The sequence below is a fragment of the Oryzias latipes genome, chromosome 1 (assembly GCF_053564925.1).
Source record: "Oryzias latipes strain Hd-rR chromosome 1, Olatipes_Hd-rR_3.1".
NCBI lineage: Eukaryota > Metazoa > Chordata > Actinopteri > Beloniformes > Adrianichthyidae > Oryzias > Oryzias latipes.
This window is the reverse complement of record NC_136237.1, coordinates 23,942,203-23,965,835: the sequence shown is the minus strand read 5'-3', so window position 1 is coordinate 23,965,835 and position 23,633 is coordinate 23,942,203. Positions and strand designations below refer to the sequence as shown.

At 40.2% G+C, this 23,633-nt stretch overlaps 1 protein-coding gene across 6 annotated transcripts in view; it reads left to right on the top strand.

The window, feature by feature from the left end:
• LOC144981231 (zinc finger protein basonuclin-2-like) overlaps positions 1-23,633 on the top strand; it is a 174,414-nt gene that overhangs the window by 134,031 nt on the left and 16,750 nt on the right. For all 6 annotated transcript variants that reach the window (XM_078952067.1, XM_078952063.1, XM_078952076.1 and 3 more), the window contains one exon: positions 958-1,193. In XM_078952067.1, coding sequence (XP_078808193.1) covers positions 958-1,193 — 236 coding nt within the window. The remainder of the gene's footprint in view (positions 1-957; positions 1,194-23,633) is intronic.

Genomic DNA, 23,633 nt, shown 5'->3' with positions numbered 1-23,633 from the left:
AAGTAGTTCTTCATATTTTATTACGTTCGTGTCTGGCTGCAGAGTGTTGTCAGGCTAGGCCCTCATCAGCAGAAAAAAAAAAGTCGTCCCAGGATCAGAGAGAGACCCAACCAGGTGTCACCCAGGCAGGGAAGAAGAGAAAAAGGGGTGGGTGGTGGTGGGGGGGGGGGGGTGGGGGGGCATGAAGTAAGAGAAGAAACCGGGACTGAGACTGAGAGGAAGAACAGGTGTCGCCCAGACAGCCAAAGAGGGAAAAACTGCAGACTATGCTCTGTAGCCTCTGCTTGCATGTCTCACACTCATACACCGTCGACTTAATCGATTTATATTCCAATGATCCATGGCTACAGATCGATTTTAGGTCAGTGAATCGGATCACTCAATATTAACCAATATTGGCTATGAATGGTATCATCAGCCACAAGTCATGAAAGGAGTCCTATCATTGTAAAAATGAATAGTTACATCCCAATTAAAAATGTACCCACAGTTTTTTATTTGTGTTTTGCCTTCCGAATTGGGGAGGCATCTAGACAGTTGAGGTGGACAGAATGCGTAGTGAGTGAAGGAATGAGAACTAAGGTTTGGTTTGGAAGATAAAAACCATCCTAAAGCCTCTTTTCTGATCTGATGAGGGGGAACTTATTCGTTTTTGCTGCCGTGTTTCACTGTCCTTTACTTTTTAGATAATCTGAGCAAACATAATGATGAATAAATATGGTTCAGTGGTGAAAAAGGAGGGCAGGGTAATTGGGCTGCACACAAAATTCAATTAAAAGAAAAGAATGAAAGATAATTGGATTAATTGGAATTTCTCTGTTTGACTGACATTTTATAAGTCTGACTGCAGAAATCTATTTGCCAATCCTTTTTATAGGTATTAACTTTGTCCCTCTATGCTTTTTTTCTGTTCACATTTTCTTTATGTTTTTTTGTCTTCTGTTTCCACTTATGCAGCTCTGGACAAGCTCAGCACTCAGCACCTCTACCACCCGACCCAGGTGGAGATCGTTCAGTCCAATGTGGTGTTTGACATCAGCAGCCTGATGCTGTACGGCACTCAGGCCGTTCCCGTCAGGCTCAAGATCCTCCTCGACCGCCTTTTCTCTGTGCTCAAGCAGGAAGAGGTGCTGCACATCCTCCACGGTCTGGGCTGGACCCTGCGAGATTATGTCCGGGGCTACATCCTGCAGGTGAGTGACAGCAACAGACACCTGCCAAGCGTCCCATGGGAGTAAACACTCAAATACAGGCATCATTTACTGCTTTCCTATGTATGAAGTAGTTTTGTTTTTTTTAAAAAGCAGGAAGCATGTCCAAATAGGTTCTCACTAACCCACATTACTGGACTCTTTGTTAGGTATGGTGAAGATTGATGTTTTATGAAGAATGTTGTTTGAAAGCACTAATCCAGGCCACTTCGCTGCCATCCCATTTTTCCTGCTGTGAAAATCCGGGCCTGTCAACACTATAGTACGGCCCTCTGCTGGAAACATGAGGGAAGAAGGAAAAGTTGAGAAAAATGTAGAGCCAGCAAACTTTGAAACAACTGAAGTGCACTTCCTTTCTTTTCTTTCGCTCTCTGTGCTCCCCACTCATCCCTCCCATTTAATTGCATTCAGACACTTCCCTCAATCAAAGGCACAGAGTCTTTTTTTTAAATGTTGAAACAAACCAAAATGTTCCTGAATGAATTAGTTAACAGAGGTGAAACATGTGCATGTGGTTAGCACGGTGTGTGTGTGTTTTTGTGAGGGAAGGGGAGATGGGTGGTGGTGGTGGGGTTAATGCATAAATGGTTTAGTTTTACTAGGAGTGTAAATGGAACAGCATGGCGAACAGTGACAGGGTTGCATGTGAAAACAGCTCCTGTGAGTAAAATGCTTGTCCTGATAAGAAGAACACACTAATACTCATAGTCTTAACAAGCCAGCGCTTACATTTCAGCTTCTTTTTGATCACTAAAGTGTCCCGACATAGAAAATGTAGGACTAAAGTGCAGTTATTGCTCAGTTTTTGTTTTTTTTTAAGTTAAAATTGTCAGAAATGTATATAAATGTGTTATTTCATAGAATTTTAATAAAACTGCTAAAAGCATGAACAGGAAAAGCTTACACGTTTGCTATTTCAAAACTAAAAAGCCACAATTTTGTTATAGTTAACCCATTGATGCCAATTGATGCAATCATGCATCAAACCACTTCTGCTCAATACATTATTTAGCATCTACTTGAAAAATAAAAGCATAACTTTCAATGCTGGAAATAAATAAATTCAAATCCTTTCTATGACCTCTGAATGCTTCAAAATGTAACGGCGAGAAAAAGTATTTTATTGAGCAAGAACTGAGAAAGAGTGGTTCCCATAGTGTTAGCTTCTATGTTTTTATCAGCTGGTTCTAATAGTCAACTGGTGGGAGCCCCATTGCTCAACTGCTTAGCCTCATGTCACGCTACTGGCTTAATCCTCTAGATCTCCTCAGAAAGGCTTCAAAGGCACCGCGGCCGTAGAGAGGCAGCCAGTCACTTAAGGACAGTAAGCAGTCGTTGTACAGCCCTATTAGCCTGTAAGCAGCTATGAAATTCAATCATCTTCCCGGAGCCTCCGGGCAACACTTTATGTCAGGGGTGTGTTCCTCACCACTACGCCGCACTAAATGAGAGATAAAATGAGAAGAACAGCATTACAGATGATGGATAATAAGTTGTCTTTTTAATACTGATGTCAGGGGACGTCATTTGATGATAAATTTCTTTACCGTAATCCTAGCAGTCAGGCTTTCAAGCCCATAGTTATACTGATTTAAGGTCGGAACAAAATTGTTTAGGCCACCCGGGTAAAGATGTTAATTTCTGTTTTAACAAGATATGCCACAGTTACCCAGAAGAGCCACTATGTTTATTGTTTACTATTTCTAAAGTAAATGCTTTTAATGAAACCTCATGTCATGGTGCATTTGATCTGCCAGTTCAGGTGAGCTCACTGCCTTCAGTTGTTTTCTACTTTTAGGGATTTTTGCAGCTTTGCTCTCTTCTAGAGAAAGAAATGTCGAAAAGGAAGGAAGTGAGCAAAGATAGAAAAATGGAATTTAGCCTGGCTGTTGTGTGGGATGCATAGTTGGTGTCTCACACTTCAACACAGGTTAACTTTTTTTTGTAAAGAAGGAAAAAAACAAATTTCTGCAACAAGAGGCAGCCTGAAAAAAGGAAAAGAACACAGATCTTACAAAGAGAAATCACAAGAAAACAGAAAAGTATCTGTCCATGCAGCAAGTACTTTTAAATCTTAAAATAGGATATCAAAATCTAATTTAGAAATAAGGAGTTTCACACAGGCATTAAAAATAATAATAATAATAATAGTAATAATAACAATAAGATAAAAAGCTACTGTTATACAGAATTGATTAAAACCGAAGGTCATGCAGCCCAATAAATATTTTTTTGCTAGTATTGAGAAAATGTTTTTTTTTTTTTTACGTTTTATGTATTTAACTGTAGTTAATTTTGATTACAGTGATAAAAAATAACTAGTGTAATAAGTGGAAATGACTCATGTGAGAATATGATCTTAGTACAAATGGCCCATCTAAACAAATCCTTATAAAATCTAAAACTAGCACTTATTCTTAGCATATAAATCTAATTTTTTGTATCCAAAATTATAACACTAAATATCAGTCTAACTGGTCAACATGTATTAAGCTTTGAAATTAAACTGAACCAGAAATAACAGAGCTATTTGGTTATTTTCTTTAAGTCTTAAATCAAGTTTTTATTTTATTTTATTGAGTGTGGAGCAAAAATGATTTTGACCCATTTGTTTATTTCTAGATTTTAGCTCTTAATGAAACAAAAAAAATACTGTGCTGATTTGTGAGGAAAGGTATAGTGCAAATTAAATTTTAAACAACTTAAAACCTGGTAGGAAAGCAAGGTTTTAAATCTTTGCAAGTTTTAAAATAAATAGTTTGCAGGGAGGATGTGTTTTTGACCGACACATCTATTATCTCCTTCTGTCATGAGTTTGAACATTTACAGCTTTGCCTGTAGGTTCTATTCCCAAACTCCATCATTTAAGGCCACAGCCACCTTTAGGACTCAATGTTCTCCCTTGATATTAAACAACACAGCTGATGTGCTTCCGTCCAAAGCTACTTTGTTGTCAGGAGTTGACTATATGTGCTTCTCTGTATGTTAAGTTAAGTGAAGTCTCCTACTTGCAGATGGAGACTTTAGTTCTGAACACGGTGTAGTTCAGGTCGGGAGTCCACAGCTTCACGGAAACTCAGCTGCTTTGATGTGGATGCAGACTGAATGAGCCAAACACCTACACACCTTACGCACTCCGTTCACATACCATCAAAATAAACAGGAACACTAACTCCTGAGTCGCTCATTCAAGTCAAAGCATCCGTGCGGCCTCAGTGCCGTTGAACGCACCACTTGCCATTACTACACAGTGGAGCATTACGAATCCCTAAGTCAAACACAGAACTCTTTTTGACCTTAAAGAAACATATAGTTAAAAATAAATCGAAGGATCTTTAGTAAGCGGTACAATTATCTTTTAAAGGAAAAGCTTTCTTTCCTTTATTTAAAGCTCTGTTGGGGAGCGGGCACACACTTTCCAGGGTTTTTATATTGCATCTATTAAATCTGATTTTTCTTTTGAACTGAACAAGTCTCCATTATTCAACTCTAAAAATGCACACTGGAAAAGCAGGCCCCTTAGAAATAAATAAAAAATTCTTTAAACAAGCCAAAATAAAATCTGCCAATGGGGTAGGACAAAATAGTCTCACCAAGAAATCCTTATCTTTTAAGAATAAAACTTAAGTCAGCAAGACACATTTTCTCAAACTAAGATTATTTTGGTATTGAAAAACTTGTTTGATAAGATAATTTTTCTTGCAGGACAGAAAAAAAGACATTTTTGTTCTTAAGATTCAGTTTTTGGAGTGCAGTTGTTCAATAGTTATGGTCTGAGTTTGAAAAACTAGCTGTCACTTATGCTCTATAAGATGTCAGACTAGTGTCTCAAAGTAGGTCTTTGCCTGAAAGAGAGATCTATCTGTGAACTAACGTCAGATATACACTGCAAAAACTGAATCTTAAGAAAGTTAAAAAGACCCTTGTTTCAAGAACAAATGTCTTATTTTTAGTTTTGCAAAAAAAATCTTATCAGGAAAGTTTTTAATAGCAAAATAATCTTGATAAATGATCTATTGATGACTAGAAATTAATTTTTGAATAAGAATTCTTGGTAAGACCATATTTCTTACCCCATTGACCCCATTTTTTTTAAAGAAAATATGCCAATGGGGTAAAAATGTTTGGCTTACTTTTGAAGACCCTGTTTTTGCTGTAGGATATGTAGTGCCAAGTCAAAAATGCATTTTTGTAGAAGCTTACTTTCTCAATCAGAGATGTTGTGTTCCATAACTGGCCATTAGAGCAAAAAAGATAAACTAATCCTGTAATGTTTCACTCATTTCTTTAAAACAAAACTGCTTACATTTGTAAAAGAAAAAGAAAAAGTGTACATCTTCTCTGAAATGTCTCTTTAATCATAACAAATTTTTTTATTATCAGATTGTGGTTACTGACGATTGTGTATTTGAATCCATTGCTCATTCTCCATAAACTTTTATTTTACTCTTTATTAGGGGAATATGTGCAACTATACGTCTGGCCAAAATTCCACGTCTTGCTTGTCGGCATGACTTTCACCTTCTCCAGCTCACACTATTTTATCTTTTGGAGCATCCCTCCCTCATTCTTCCACTGCTCTTTTGCCACAGTTGCTTCCAGACAGAGTCACGGCCGATGTGCACCAGATGCCCCTTCTCTATGTGCCTGAACTGGCAGCTTGTCACAGCTCACTCCTCTCCCCAATTCGGACAGATGGAAATACTATTAGCGTGGGCTTCTCTGCCTCAACCTCCTCTGTCTCCACAAACTCCATGCTTTGTATTTTGCCTTACTTATTTCTTATCCCTTCGCAGAGCAAAAAGAAAAAAACAAAAAAAGAAGTGGAAAGCCAACATATGGACTCAAGCCCAGGGTTTTCCTGAGCGACATTCTCAGTAATGTTCTGTCCTTGTAGAACATTGGGCTGCCTCTGCTTTTATGAGATGTGGTTTTTCTGACTCCTTCCAGGAGGCCCAGATGGAACCGCTAACAACCCCCACCACCACCATGCAACCACACATGCATATACTGTACATACACAAACAGCTTTAAACCCTAATTGCACACACACTCGCAGGAATGCTTATTCAAACTATCAGGCACACAAAGAGCCACAAAAATCACACTCTTCTCCCCCAGCAGCTCCCTGACCTGGGGCTTTGTTTCAGAGTCAGATGGCTGGGCAAGAATGGGTGGGGGTAGGGGGTTGGTGTTTTCAATTAACATGACAGTAAACTGTACTTTTTGAAAAATTAATAATTATAATATAATTATAAACTAGAAAAGCAGGACATTTTGTTTTTTTATTTCAATTGCAACTACAATGTAGTGCATGGATGTGATAAACACTCATTGCAATTGCATGGAACCGGGGTGCAACAGTGTTTATATAAAATTAGAGAAAACATTTCTAGTTGTAGTTTAGACACAATAAAAGCACATCTCCGTTTTGTGTTTTCATTTCTCAATAATTTACTGCATTCCAAAGTTACATTTCAACGGTTCTGTCATGCTTTCTTCTTTTTATGCTGCACTCCTCTCTGTCTAACCCTGTCAACCATAAGGGTCACCATATCTCTCTATCCTTTCCTGAGAAACTTCCATTTTAGGTAGCCAGACTCTGTGCAACAATGTTTTTGGACCCAATCCCCTTCTCCAATCTCCTCCATACGGCACACTTGTAACCCTTATTCTCCTCCTGTCCTCCCATCCTCCTCTCCACCCTCCATCACCTCCCCTCTCTCAGAACCTGTTTTCTGTTATCACTACTTAATGCCTCACCCTGGGAGATGGACGGGGGAGAGAGCATTCTTCTAAGGTGGAAATTCTTATGTTCATATGGTTATGATTTGGTGGGAAGGTCAGGCTCGATTTTTGCTGGAAGGCTTACGATTGGCTCTCTGATGGCCATGCTGGGCTCCAAACACTTCAAAGACAGCCGGTGCACTGAATCAAGGTGAATCTCAACCCCTCTACAAAGACACACACACACACAAAAGCAAAAAAAAAAGTTACCCTCCCTTTGCTTCTAAGATGGCCTTCAACTGCTCACCTCTTCTTAAGCCACAGATAAAAAGTTGTGATTTCAGATAAAAGGATCAGTCAGAGAAAAGAACCTTATCACAGTCTGACACTGAAACCTCACAGTTTAGTAGCATAACTCGTATTTTAAATATTTGCCCACTAGCATGTTTAAAACTAGCATGCATTATACAATAAACCAACTAAAAATCATTTTACATGAAATGGTAACCCGCCTCAATGTCACCTCCCTCACCAACGTGCTGAGTGTACAGCACATTCTTTTTACACACAGAGCCAAATCCTCAGTCCACTACTCTGGAGTCCTGAACCCAAGCCTCAAATGAATTCAAGCTGCAGAAGCAGGGTTATGAGCAGGTTACACTGTATACAGGAATTTGTGAAATAATTCCCCTTATATTGGATTTGGAGGAAAGTCTGCAGTTTTGACAAGACTTTACCAGCTGCTCTTGTTAAAAAAAATAGCCTAAAAGGCAAAAAACTGAACTAATCAGTTAATCGATGGTCCATGTTTTCAATCCTCCTGAGGAAATAATGAGCCTCAGGGGAGATGTCACCTCAACTCTCCCATACGTCTCTCTAAAATGACGACAGTGTCTCACAATCAACCTATGACATGAGGTTGATAAATAGTTAATACGTACTAACATTTCTCCATCACAGAAAAACAACACAGCATATAATCATCCCCAAAATGCATTCAAACATCATAACAGCACAGTACTACAAAAGCCTATAGCGTGCAATGCAAACTGCTGCAAGCTAAACCAGTACAGAAACCAAACACAATGTAAGGGATTAATATTGCATTTTTCTAGCTGAGGTAAGCAATATCAAAGTCCTAAAGGTTATAGCTATACTTTTTCAGAAATGCTAAATACACAACTAGGTACAAGCACTTGACACAACTGTTTTTACAGCTTTTTTTAAATATATAAATGGAGCATTGCAATGACAGATTTTTTTATGCTGCAGCATTAAAATGTTGAATAATTTTACAATCAAACTATTTAATGTAAAAGTAAATTGTTGTGCAAAATGCTCAAGTGTGTTTAAGAGGGACTGCTTTATTGAGACCGGATTGGAGTGCAATGTAAGATCTGTTTAACATGCATGATCAGGTCTAGGAGTCCTTTAGGAACCCTTGCAGGGTTGTTTTTTTTTTTTAGAGGGATTGAGGTTCACACAGATAATCTGGACACACACACAGGTTACATGAGCGCCACTTTCTTACCCATTTCTCACAAAGCCCCAAGAGAAGGCTGTCTTCAAAGCCTGCCAGCCAATCCTACAGCTTTACCAAAGATGTTGGTTTGATTCCCTGGTTGGGACTCTTCCCATGGCCCCCGCCACACCCCAGCATTCACAAAAACGTATTTCCCTTTAGAAAAAAGTAACTGTTTCCCCATGTCTTCTTTTTCTTTTTTTTAAGTGCTAAGTGGTTTTTTTTTCTTTCTTTTTTTCTTCTTTATTTTAACTTTTTAAAAATAATTTTCATTTATCGTCATCGAAAGTTTTAATTTAACCTCGACAATCCGTGTTCTACATACTTTTTCAATCCCTCTTTTGCATTCAGCATAATTTCTCCTTCTCTGCATCATAAACCTCTCTCATAAGTTATAATATCCTGATGCGCCTGTGCTCCAAGGAGGAAATGGCTTCGGAATTCTGAAGAAGCTTTTCAAGCAGCCAAGGGTGGCTTGTTGTTGCAGAGGGAAATTGAATTTTACTTCAAGGTCAGTGACACTAATGACGTTGTGGGAAGGTGTTGATCTTGTGAAGCACTGGTTTGCCCAGAAGCGTCCCACCGTATCGATCCAAATGAGAGATTCTAGTCCTGCATTGATTGTCACACACTGAATTGTTAAGGAAAGCTGCAGGAATTACTTGTTTTGGTGGAAGTGAGGATAAGAGTGTCTCTGTACTCTCTGGGGTAGCTTCTGTTAAACAATAAAAGTAAGTTTCATGATGATTCTAACCAAAAGAGCAAAATTGTGTGGATCTACAATATATCATAGCTAAAATTCTCCTACGCGCAGAGAGAACTAATCCCTTTCATTGAACTGACACTCCTATGCAGCACGGTTAGTTACGGGTTGGTGTCCTGTGGTTTGAGTGAATGTATGTCACTTCCTCTACAAATGGAAACATTTGGACGCTGAAGTGTGTCCTGAGGTAAGAACTGTAGAAGCTCTCACTCATAAAGTAGCAGGGAGGCAGCTTGTGGAGGAAATGAGCTGGGCAGACTGGTGGAGGCAGAGAAGTGCGACATGCACTGAAGGACCTCACACACACAAAGTCACTTTTTGCTGGCAACCCACACACTGGTGACTACTATGGCGGTGCCAGGTACCATGTCCATCCCTGTGGTTTCATTGATCTTTGTTTGACTCTGTGGTGTCCCTGCTTAATTGCACACAGCTCACACTGTGTTGGGCCTTAGTGTTGTGTGGTTGTGTTTGCCAACATCAGTGCTCACCTAAAAAGATGCTTCACAATCTAAGGAATAGAAGATTACTCAGAATCTGGAGAATGCTTACATTTTTTAGATGGGTCAGCACCTCACAGACTTGGTGGTGTGTTTTGATTTTTTATTTATCCCGTTTTTTCCTTCACTCCTCTTTCGTTATCCTCTTTATCTGACACGTTGAGTGCCGTGGTTAAGCGGGGTGAGCTGTCATGCAGGAGCGAGGAGATGCCAATGACCATCCCCGTCTGCTTCTACAGAAAAATACAGCTTCACCCATGCCAATTTGTCTGGACTAGGGGAGTAACGATTAATCGGCCTATTAGAAGAATCAATTTATATTCCAACAATCCAAGCAGATCAATCTCTCTGAGGGAAATTGTTAATTGAATTGACCGATTCCTATATAAAACTGAAATTAGATTTATAAATGAATGAAAATGAAATTAATCGATTATATCGATCTTGGAAAATACCATTTGGATTGAGACAAGGCAGGTTCATTTTACTCCAACGTTAAAATGATCAAGTACCATCACAGCGGACAACACACAAGTGATGGCAGCAAAAGGTCAAAAGGTTTTGCGAAAACGTGTCGATGGCTAAAATACAAAACCTCATATCTGCTTATTTTTAGATTTTTAGTTTTTACATTAAATGGGGAGAACAAGGATAACTCCACATTTTAAGTGAATCTGCAAGAAAATCCTGCCCTTTTTTGTGACATAAAGGTCGCAAGACAAAACCACCTATCACCATTGACTGAAGTATTTGAAACAATTTTCTTGTGTCCTGAAAAAAGGGATAGGAGATTTTGTATTTTGGCCATGGATGTGACCATAGAGTGTGGTGTTATGTTCCAATAATGTTCTGTTTATATTATTTTTTATTTGGAAAAACAACACTGGGCTGAACTTTATGACACTAAAATGGGAATATCTTTGACCTTAATGCTTATTTACTTGTTTTTTGTACACATATTTAATTTACACTTGATTATCTTGCAAGAAATACAAGGAATCTGGAAAACTTCACTTGTACCATTCAGAACCAGGTATTTATCTCTGATTCACACTAGTTGGATTTTAGGCTAAAAATGTCCTGGATCGATTTTAAGTCAGTGAATCGGATCGTTCAAAATGAACCGATATCGACTATGAATCGTTGGGTCAAGCAAAAATTATGATATGAATGGATTTTTTTTTTATGAATTGTTACAACTCTAGTCTGGACAGAGGAGTTGAGGAGGACAATGAAAGTAAAGCAATGATGGTTCCTGGAAACGAATTCTATCATAGATCAGCTTTTTTTTTCCAAAATATTGATTGGAATAAGCATGCAATCCAGACTTTAAGACCTTTTTTTGTTTACCTATTTGTTTTTATCCTTTGCCAAGCCAATAGACAATCAGTGCATTAAGTGGCGACCAAATAGAATCAATTCATTCAGTTTACGCAGATGAGTGCAGAAAACGAGACGTGAAGCAGCCGCTCTCTATGTTTGGAGTGGCTAATTAGTAGCCCATTACAAAGCTCCTCAGCATGGTGCTATCCTGATTGTTTATTTGAATTTCACTAAGATGAAGCAGAGTGAGAGTGCAAGGGGGGAGAAGTGGGGAAAGAAGGAACTAATAGCAGTAATAAATGGATAATAAATGGATACCTAACAGGCAGAGACACACTTGTGCACAGCGCTTAGCTAAATGTCAACCCCTGGGCTGCCTACAAAATGGCTCTTGTAAAAATGGGGCAAAAGGCATAAAATACATGTCTACCAGCTTTGTCGAGAAGCTTGGCTCCGTCCTCTTTAAGGCTGTCTTATTAAATGGGTAAGTTGCTGAGTGTTGGGACCACCGAGTGAGCTGTTCTGTCACTGGCGCATGGCTCTCTGAGGGCTGAGTGCAGCTGGCGTAAAAACTATATCATGCAGAGTCACCAGAAATGATGGTTTAATACCCAGTGATGCCTCAGTTCCCAGCATTCACTGCTCATCCTGCCAGTGGCTTTCACAGACCTTTCCAGCCCTCAATTTTGTTGTACAACATGCAGATCTAAGCTATCGACTCCCACAATAAGGCATGTTGGAAAGGAAATCAACAAAGACGGTGCATGGGTCTCCCAAAGAGGGCTTATCAATACCGTGCTACAGGTGACTGACTACAGTGAGCATGCTTGCGTACAGAATACAAAGCAAAACTTCAGATCTGCTCTCTCTTCTTCTGGAACCTATGTGTGTGTGTGTGTGTGTGGGTGGGTGAGTGCGTGTGCGTGTGTGTGTGGGTGTGTGTGCATGGGTGCACAATCACAAACAGCCAAGAACTATTTTCTGTCATTTTCTAAGGCCCTTTGCCAGCTTTTTTCTTTGGTGCCAGGCAGTGCCCCGCTCTCTCACACACACACCCATACTTGTGTTCTCCATTCCTTGTGCACTTTTAGGCAACTTGATTGCAAGACTGTGTGCAAATGCACTCGCACACAGCTGTGCACGATGATCTGCCCTCTGCATAAACAAAGATAAGAAAAGGAACGCTTAGCACGAGGCCCCAAGAGGTACAAAGCCATTACTAGGAGACCACAGTCGCGTGGCTGTGTGTATGCACGCTCAGTCATGTTTGTGTTTACGTAGGGCTAGTGGCACAGCAGAGGTCCTCAAAACTGCTGCTTAGACTTTGATGCAGGGGCTGCTGTTTGCCTGTTTGCAGCAGTTAGCACAGTTAAAGACCTTACGGGGGAGAATGTGAGGTATGATCCTTTTTGACTTGCTTTGATAATCTTTGCCATCAGTCTCTTCTAACTAAGAAAAAAAAAGTCACAGAGGGTGTAAAAAAGTGCCAAAAAGTCTTGACAGTTTGACAAAGGCTTTGTCAGGGCCATTGGCTCGCATTAAGCATTCTCTCACACCTTTGCCAAGCAGCAAAGCCTGCTTAGGTATGTGGTGTGCTGTCTGCTTCTTGATCCCTGACAAAAATCCAGCTTGTTCAGGTGACACAGTACAAAGTGTTTTCCTTCTTTACGGAGCTGACAAACCTAATTACAGTGGTAAAATTCCAGGGATCAGTCTCAGATCAAGTATTCTTAGTGCTGTGAGCTGAACACCCTTTGTCCCTCAGGAAAGGCATATCTTCAGATTCCAGGGATATCCCAGATTCCCAGGCTTGAACACTGAACATGTCACTAAGATTTCCAGAGAAGTAGACTTTTTTGTTTTGTTTCAATTCGACCTTTTTCATTTTTCAGTGTTCCACAGTGGTGACATTAAGGACTTTTATTTTTGATAGCATCAGGAATATTTTACAAGTCTAGTCATGCATTTGGATTGGTTTTAAAAGTATAACTTGTCTGGAAGAAAATGGAAAGCTTTGGGCGCTTTCTTTTGCTTTTCTCTTGGGTGCAGCACTTAAATGAATTCCTCTGCATAATGACCACATCAGTTGTAGAGCTCTCTGAAATAAATTCAGCCATTTTTTTACCCTCCGGCTCTTATCAAAACGTCAGCCGAGCCACCTTCTCCCTTTATGGACATGTTTTGCTAATCTGGCTACTGGCCCCTAGGTTTTAAGTCCAAACAGGTGTTGCACACCGAACCCGAATCTTGTATTAAAGTAAGCTCTGAGGCTCAGACTCATTTAAGGTAACATTTTTTTTTTTTTTGCAAATGCTTTTCAGAGTCAAGGGGCCTACACCTTGTTTCATTCGGGGCAGACTTAAAGAAAAAGAAACACGAAAGCTATTTTTATATGGCTTACATTTCAAGAATAACTTGCTGGGGATTAGAAAGACTTATAACAAGTCTTGTCAGTGCCTCAGAAAGCCACTGAGAACTCATGTGCTCCCATAAAACCAGGCAAGTCCAAAATGACACTTGCTGTGTCAACTCAGCATTTATTGATTTCTCCTTAATTATAACAAAATGCTTGTGTTACAACTTAAGCTCTGTTTACACCAAACATGATATACATGTCAGGATGTCCACTTTTAATGTTAGGTCAATGTATAGATGTAATCAGAGGTCCTGGGGCGAGGTTTGAGTGCGGCGTCCGGCAGCACTCCCTAGACTAATGCGAGACAGCAAGTCATCAAACTGGGTCACAAAGAGACAAAAGTACAGCTGAAAGTGGTCGTCATTCAGTAGCAGCTCCTGGAGTAGATGGTGAACCTCACTGTACTGGGAGAGTCTGTAGATGATCTCATGAACCCAGACACGGAGACGTGATTTTGTAGAGCTAGTCAAAATAAATAAACCTAATCTCTCAACATCATACTTCAATGCTTCCATGTAGTGATGAGGTTAACAAATTTAGTCAGTAGATCCTCCCACAAGCCTCTGGGGCGTCACGTTTATCAACAAATTTTTGGACACGCTTCAAGCAGCGAATTTGACATGCATCGAATGAGAGGCGTCCTATGCAAGTTTGACGTGTAAATCACATTTGGTGTAAAAAACAGCATGTCTTATTTTCCACTTTAAAATATAAGCCATACACAATAACCATGAATCTGGGGCATGACCCAACAAATGTTTCTGTGTCAGTCCTTTCAGCCACCATCCTGTCTCTCCCTTTTTCTGCTCTTTGTGGAAGGACAGAGAGATTAAAGGAAGCCTCGTCTCCACCCCAAGGAACTACCATCACTCAAAGATGAGCGGTGCCAAGCTCTGAGCTCTGTCCCGCTCTCTGACTCTCAATCTGTTGGATACACAACATCCCCCTGTGCTCTTTGGCCCCTCTCTTCATCTTCAACCCACTCACTTGTGCGCACACACACACACACACACACACACACACACACACACACAGCATCTCTGATTTGCAGTCAAAAAGCTTCATTTTTTGTGCATGTATGCAATAGATGTACGTAAGTGAGTGCACATGTGACAGAAACCTCTTTGGATACACTATTAATTACTTTTGTCAAATGTTAGTCCATATTCTTCATAGACTTTTTTTAGAAATCCACCTTTCGCATACTGAAAAACATTTCAATATATATAAATATATATATATGGAAAAGTAGAAAATAAAAAAATAATAATGAACAAGAGAAACAGCAGCTTACATCTGGTACCATGTCTGTGCTTCACTTTTCCAAGTATGTGTCTGGGAAGGAAATCTGGTGGGACGGAGCCTGAGTCGGCTTGGAAGCAGTAGAAACGGATGTCACACTGGAAATTTATATGGTGGAGTTCAGGGAGCAATGGCTTCAAACTGACAAAAAAAAAGTCTTATGAGCAGTATGGCCCGTATGTTTCCCTTTCTCTGGTCTTTTCTTCTCTGAGATGTTACTTCTTTGCATCTGTGCACATGCCAAGTATTATTGTTAACGGATGAGAGGTACAAAACCAAGCCAGAGGGCTGGGGAGGGAGTGGGTTGTTAAAGGGAATGACTTGTATTCCCAGTGTGGCGAAAAACAGACCCGAACAAAAATGTGAAGAAGAGCAGGAGCCAGTATCTTTTTCTCTGGATGAAAATGGTGTTTTACTTGGATGAATGTGACCCTGGAGCCTTCAATGATGAAAGTTGAACATGACGGGAAATTGTAATACAACTCACACAACATTAATATAACCATCAAAACCGAAAAATTGTCCTTTTTTGGCAAAAACAGCAGCAGTAACTACACTTCTATCATTGAATCTTGGACAAACAAATCAGAGATCCATCAGTGAGGAAATGCAACATTTGAGTGTGTGTCGGTGTGTGTGTGTGTGTGTATGTACCATGAACTGGTTGAATCTCAAGTCGTCATCAACTGCAATAGGGCTCCTTAAAGACCCACTTCGATCCTCTTTTGATCTATTTTCAAAGCATTCCCAGCGGTCTTTTAATTATGATTAAATCAAAAAACATGTGCCGTTTTCTAGGACATAGCTTTTGCAGAGCAGCAGGAATTCATAAGAAATTTGCTTGAGTTGTGGGCGGGACAACTTAAGACACCTTTCCCCTTTCTGTTGCTGAGAGCTATCTGTTTACACAGACGGCCGCTAGTTTACAGCCCCTCACACCCCCAACTTAACATTAGCTGTGTAACAAAAATGGCAAGCAATATTGGAGCTATCCGGCTGTAAAATTTAGAGCAATACGAGTGAAGTAAGATGAGGAAAACCAAGAGATACATGGATCTGGTTGTCTGGTTGTCTACAAACCTAAAGACCCACACTGGATTCAGCTCATCACGCCCCCTGGGAAACAAACCCTGGTTTCCTATGTGCCAATCCTACCCACAGCCAACCAGTTGCCCACTTATTATCAGTCAATCAACTTAAAATTTTAATATACTGTAAGATTCCATATTATTACCCTATGGATTGAATCTTTTGGAGAGGATAAACTGTGCCACTGTGAAAGCGATACAGCCTCATGATCTGAGCCTGTGCTCTGTCTGCCAGTGCACCGCTCAGCAGTGACATCTGCTAGACTGCGCTTTTTCTCCCACCAGCACTGCCGCACACCAATTGAGATCAGACAGATGCCAAGACCGCTGTGGCAGCTCTGTTTTGCTATGGGAAACATGCTGTCACATCTGGTCCTTTCAGAGAAAAAGAGACATGAGGGAAGAGATAATGCAAGGCAAAAGTGGGTGGAAGGATCAGAAGGGGTGCAGAGACATGAAGGATTTCACCAGCACTTCCACACATAGACATGTCACAGGCCCAAACATCAATGTGGGTGCCATAAGTATGAAGCCCCTTCAGGGTGACAGCGTGATGAGAAGGGAGAATTAGACACCAGCCGTGGTGTGGTATTCTAAGCGTTACTTGCCACCCCTGCCTAGCCCGTTCCGCTCCCCCTCTCATTAACCTCCAGTCTGATTGCCCCCAGGACTCCCTTGTGCTAATTAAAGGGGGAAATATGTCTACGATGCATGCACTCCCACGCAGGCGTACACACACACACACACAGGGTTTTGCACAGCTGACAGAAACGCTGCCATAACTGTAGGTGTGAGAATGAAAGGCTCGTCTGCTATTGTGTTTCATCTGTGTTCTGAATGTGTTGGCAACCACAAAGTTAACCCCAGCAGGTGACGGCTAGCAGCACCGCTGATTACTTTTACACCGACAGCCTTCATCTCAGAAGTGCGCACTTTTTTGATTTGGCTCTGCTAAATCAAGAAGTAAGCGTTTTGTCTCAGCATGAAACAATTAGGGATGAACAGGATATAAAAGTGTGAATTGATCTTTTCCCCTTGTCAGTCACGTATTATAATTACTGTTGTTGTAACACTATCAAATTTTGATAGTTACTTTAGAAAATTAAGAAAGGGGAAGTGTTCATTAGAGGGAAAACTGGAAAAAAAAGTATGATGAGTGTAATTTCCTCATCTTTAAATGACGTTTCATTTGCTATGGTGTGTTGCACGGGGAGGATGCAAATTAACTGATTACAGAGGTGAATCACACATGAGGTTGCAAGATGACTGTTCAAAGCTCTACTGCCAGGGAAACCGGCGTCTTCCAGCACAGACGTTTGTGGCACCATGACATCTCAATTTAGCAGGCTTTTGTGATCTGAGAAGCAATTTGTCATCACAGAGAGTGCACATTTTCTTCTTTTGTTTTACATGCTGTAAGGGACAAGCAAAGCAGACGCTAACATGATGTGGGAGTTGTACAGCAAATAGCCATTTGTATCTGGTTTGGACCTAGGGACGACTGTGGAGGAGGGAAGGAGAATAGGGTATAACAGTAGAAGGAGGGGAAAGGGGGAGGTGGTGGGGTACAAAAGCGAGTGTATTTAAGAGCACTTGAGTGCCCCGCGTAGATGTAGTCACTTCTCCCAGCGGACAAAAGCAGTTCCTGCGGCACCGTGGCATGATTTTTCACTTTAGCAAGTAGCACTCGGTGCTCCTCCATCAGTCCCCCTTCTTCGTTTTCCTCTTCTCTCAGTGACTGTGTGCTTCAGTGGGTCCATCATTCCCTTTCATTCACTCTTGATTACAAGGGGCTCAAGTGCATACAGTTTTATACCCCCACCCCACACACACAAACACACAATTTGACCTATTTGTCCCTCCGCCGTGGGTACTGTAGAATTCCATTGTGAGGGCCATTAGTGAGCATCTCAAGGGGTTAAGAGGGGAAATGCACAGCCAGTCAGATGGGCAATTAGACAATGACAAGATGAAATATCCTCTATTGTTTTGTTGCTTTTCGTTTCACAGCGTACCATTAGACCTGTGGTTAAATCATAAATGCACTTGCCTTTTATTTGCCTTCTTTTTTATTTTGTTTGTTTGATTGGAAGGCTACATTTCCACACATCCATATGCAAACACATTTGTAATTACCCCCTTTGTGCATGTGGCAGTGGGTTAGTCTGCCAAAATCTGATGATCAACAGACCTGGTTCCCATCACTGTGTAGGAAACGTAAGAAGCAATTATGCAAAGTATAGAGAGGACTGAGCCAAAAGTTTTTGTCTGTCCTGCTGCATTCCAGGAGCAAAACCAAATTTGATGCATTAGTGTGTTCGTGTGCTCGTCAGTGCGTAGAGCCTCGAGCACTGCAACACCACTTTGTGGAGAGGTGCACCTTTAATGGCCAGACCACAGCTCTTTCAGTGACATGGCCTTTTAGGAATTCCTGTCGCCAAAATCAGAGACCAAGAGGGCTGATTGTGAATATTAAATTTTCAGCCTAATTTCGCATAGATGTATATAAGTGGGCACTACTATCTGTTTTGGCAGATCAAGCAAAAGCTTACCAGCCTTCTGAAATGTTTTTTTGTTTCATCTGATACCTTTAAAGTAAGTATCACATTTGTCTGGACAGATGTTTAGTTGAAAGTAATGAGTATCTGAAGAAGCACTGGGAAAGAGTCCCTTTCAAAAGTAATTGTAATTGTAGTTATGAGATATATATGGTATCAAATTATGATACATTGTGTGATTTGGTAGACATTGCTCCAATCAAACAAAAATCGCCTTATTTACACACTGACTTAAATTTAATCCACACATATTTAACATTTTGTTATAAAGAATTCATTATCAACAAATTTTACATTCTTTCAATACAACAAGTGCACATTTAGAAAACTTCATAAAAGTGGATGAGTAGTTTTCACCATAAATTTTTGAAAACTAGCTTGAAAATTTCCCGCCAAAATTTCATCGAAGCAGCTATTTTAAAATGAGCAGGAAAAGCCCTTGTACCGCCCCTAGTGGAATGATGATGAACTGCAGGGCAGAACACATGGACCTGGTTATATATACTTATAAAATGGATTTTAAAGGAAGGTTTCGATAAGGCTAATGGGATAGGGGTCTCAGAAATGTGATACGAAAGGTTATACAGGATTATGTATTAGAAGGAAACCAAACAACCTATTAAGGGGTTACATTAAACACACTTTTTTAAAGTGTCAATTTAACAGCAAAAAATAGGGGGACCAACCAAACAGGTAGAATGGGTATGAAGTAGCATTTAAAGTCATTAAACATGAGTTATAAAGATTAATTAATTATTAAAACACCAAGGCACTTTGTCTAAAAGGAATATATGGTGAGCACAAATAATCTCTAATCAATATATAGAGTTAGTGGCAACATGGTTCCTAATTACGTCCACGTTTGACCATGTTTCTATTAACCAAGCCACTAATTTTTTTCTTCTTTCAAAAACTCTTCAATTATCCTACTCCTTTACTATTGTGTGGCCTACATGTGAGGAGGACATACACCCACAGCACAAATTAATAGGCCAACACTTAAAGGCAAGCATGCCAGGTATGGGCCCCAGGACCTCTAACTCAAACACTTCCAGCCCTCCAGGTTGATAGATAGTAAGAAGAAAAGAATTGCCACCCTATCGCATACTTTCCATCGTTCTCATTCAACGCTAATCATTTTCTCAATGTTACACCTCCACCACCTTTTCCTCCTTTCTCCAACAGCAGAGAGCAAAGTTTATTTCCCCGAGCTCCTTAGAAATCTCAGAAGCCTCCATGCCCATATCTCACCTCTGGGCTACAGCCAGACACATTCAGCAACAGCCTATTACTATCGTTCCCTCTCCCTTTCCCTCCTAACTAGATGCAGACAGAACTTGAACATTAGTTAATCCATACTTATTGCATCTGGGTTCCTCTTACAGCCTTGTAATTCTTATGGAAAGACATATTAGCATGACACATTAGGCTTGCACATGTCTATGAGGTGAGACACTACAATGATGCTAAATTAGCTTACAGGGGGCCACACGGGACGGCTGCTGCTAGCTGACAGCTTGGGTCCAGTCTGCCGGTATTGAGTTTCGGTGATAGGTGTTTAGTTTGCAGCGGCACATAGGACAGAGAAGGGGAATGGAAGGTACTCCAGCTCATTGGGTTTACTGACAGGAATCCTGCAGACAGCAATACTAAAGGGATCAATAGTAGTGCACTGCATAGCACTACAAGACCAGGGCAGACCCAAACACTGACAGATTACATTACACTCAGATCTGAATCAGGAGATGAGGCATTAGAATAAACACAAGACAAACATTAGCCATGCACTCAAATTACAACAATTACTTAATTTTCTAATGCATAATCACATTTCCCTTTCGATTGAAACACTGCTGAGCATTTGTGCAAACAAAAACACGTCTCAACGTCAGCAAGTCCCAAACGCTGTTAAGTTTTTCTATGGCGGTCCTGGATGCAAGCCACCAGGTGGCCTCGTACCCCCCCGTCTGAACAAACGGAGCCGCAGTTTGTTTCATTTCCTATATGTCACCTGGGCCTTGCTCAGACATTGTGTGGTCAGCCAACATGCTGACACGGTCATCAAAGGTGCCAGGGATTTGCTGCTGGGCCAAATAGTTGACCTTTAGTAAAGGAAGCTTTATGACAAGTAAAAGGGAGTTACCGTTTGCACAGTACACACCCAGTATGCAGCATGAAAGTGAAGATTGAAGCTGTGTGTGACCCCCCTACATTCACAGAGACAACTTTCAGTCTGATATTTAATATCTGATATTTAATATTTTTTCATAAACTACTAAATTTTTTATCAAAATGTTTTTAAACAGGCAACCTTAAATTGGTTACTAGTCAATCAGCATTAATAATCTTTGAAGGACAAACATGATTTGTTAGATAAACATCTACACAGTCAGAAGTTGCGTGACATAGATTAAACGTGTGAAAGACCAGATGTGCTGTGAATGGAACAAATAAATGCTGATTCTGTAAGGCGTCCATAGTCCTAAAATGACCCCACTAACCCGTTTCCTTGTTCCTTTGAATACCCACTCTCATCCTGTTTCGGTCTATTTCAAAAGTGTTCTCAGTGGTTTTTTAATGATTATGTCATTTTTAGCCAAAATCAAACAATCTGTGTGGTTTTCTAGGACATAGTTTCTGCAGAGCGGCAGATGTGTATCAGAAATTCGCTTTTGAGTTGTGGCCGGATTTGTTTGCACATTTGTTTGAAAATTCAGCTACAAGCTTTCAACCCGAGGCCTTTTTTTCGTCTGCTCCAACAATTTAAATAAGGAAATACTCAAACACAATTTTAAGCTTAATTTTGTTTATATATGTTCTCCATGATGAAAAAAATGCTGCAAGAGCTAAAAACACCAAAAACATGATTTTCATTGGGATGGGTCTTTCTCTATCAATATAATCCAAAGAAAAAAATATTATATTAATCTGTAAGATGATGCTGTCTATGCCTGTTCACAACTGTGTGTACAGACCCAGAGCAGTAGTATGGAATGTGTACTTCATCTTTTTTTTCCTTTTTTTGGTGGTCTGTTATCATTGTGTGTTTTGTATTTTGATGGTCTAAAGCTTCTCTTGGTGTATACGATACAAAGAGGCAGCACCAGATGGATATAGTGTTTATTTTTCCTGAAACTAATCACCACTAATCACCATCAACTCATTGAATTTATGACAATAGACAGACTCAGGAACCTGGAACCATATCCTCAGAGACCTGAGATCACACACAGACTCACGCACGTGTATGCAGAAGAATGTTTTTCGGTTGTGATCTTCTGGACCACAAGGATGGATTTGTGCTGGTTTACAGTGTAAGTTACACTGCAGCCATGCTGGTACAATTGAAGATGAGGAAGCCAATTTACAGCCCTTAATTTCAAAAGAAGGGGTTATAAGAGTACACTGCTGCAATCTAAGCCCTTTTTTAAAAAGTGTTTCATCGTGATTTTATTAAATTAATGTAGTATTTTAGCTAGATAAAACATGTATATATCCTTTAACCTAAATGCTTATGCATAATCTAGTCCTTTTATTCCGTGTGCTGATTAGGTTTTCTTCACTGTTCAAATTGTGTTTTTATCACCTTCTGCTGGCTGTTCTGAAGCTGTGACTTTTCCTTTAGAAATTGGAATTGACAGTAAAGGGTTTTCACGCTGCATTAGTTCTCAAAAATAGGAATTACTTTTGCCATTTAACAATTCCCAGCTCTCTGTTTTGAGTCATAGTTTAACCTGCGATGACATATTACACTTAGCAAAATCCTTTATGAAGGCCATCAAATTTGAGCAGGGGATATTTCCCCTTAAAGATCAAATGAAGGCCTTTTAGAGGCAGATTTAAACTAACACACCAAATGAAAATAAAATCCAGTAGAGTGAACAGCACGTTTCATCAGTCCAAAGCTAAAAAGTTGAACTTCAAACTCAGGATGTACCATTAAAAATGTAAACTTTTGCATCAAATTTAATTGATTTACTCTGTGGCATATTGTGAAAACATAAGTAGATTCAAATGTCATTTATTTGTGTTAAGTACTGAGGAACACCTGCCACTGTTGTCAGCAGAGCTTGTTTCATAGATTTGGAGTTAATATGACAGACTTACATTCCTTTGGGGTGCCTGAGCCCCCAGTGGGTTTTCCCTCCGTATGAGATTCAGTCAGGCAGTGAAATATTGTCGGGCAAAGGAGTGGGCTGGAGGGAAGGTACCAGAAAGGTGGAGAGACAAAGAGAAAGAGAGAGACTTGAGTTAATGGTCTTGCATCTTCCTGGCAGCATGTCAATAATGGCTCTGATCACATTAAATAAAGAGTCCATTAGCTTATTCTCTTTCCTCCTGCGTGCTGCACAGCAAAAGCACAGGAGAAGACTGAAAAGCTGCTCTAATGTAGTGTGTCTACATGTTACACACACGTATATCTGTTTCCTTCCAGACCAGAACAGAAAGAATTGGCTGGCTCACCTATAATCCACAATCCTTTGTGTGTTTAAATGTTTCCTTTTATGCTGCTCTTTGAAAGAGTAGAATATTTTCAATGTGTAGAGATACTGAGCAGAAATATAATAAAAAAGGAATTTATTTTTTAAATGTAGGACATTTTGTGGTTTTAATCTGTTTACTTAACATTTAAAGTTCCACTCCGATCATCTTCTGTAAAATAATTACAGTGTTTTTATTTTTATTTTGATCAAGCCGTTTTACACAAAAATAAAAAAATTGTCATTTTCTGAAATAGTTTCTGCAGATCGGCAGGAGTTCATTAGAAATTCCCCTCTGAGTTGTGGCCGGGACAGTTTGTGTGGAGTAAAGGCCTGTTCACACCGGGACGAATTTCGCCGGCGATTTTCGCCGACGTTTAACGCCTCGTGACTAAACAAAGGGCACCAATGAGAGTGTGCACACCAACGCGAAAAAACGCCACGCGACAAAGCGTCAAAAAAAAAAAAACGCCTCGGGTTCGTTTTTTTTTTTCGACGCGTCGCGTCGAAATCTACTCGACCAATGAGAATGGCGCTTTTGCTCACGTGTCTGGAGCTTCTGAAGTTACAGTAAAACACAACTTGGGGGCGCTCAAACACAAAACTGCCTTGCCGAGCACACATACCAGCGAAGAAGATAGACGCCAAGTAGCGTCTACACAGCCGCGAAGCAATAATGACGGACATTCTAAAACATCCCCGAACCAAGCACCAGTTGGAGCTACTGGTGCTTGAAATATTC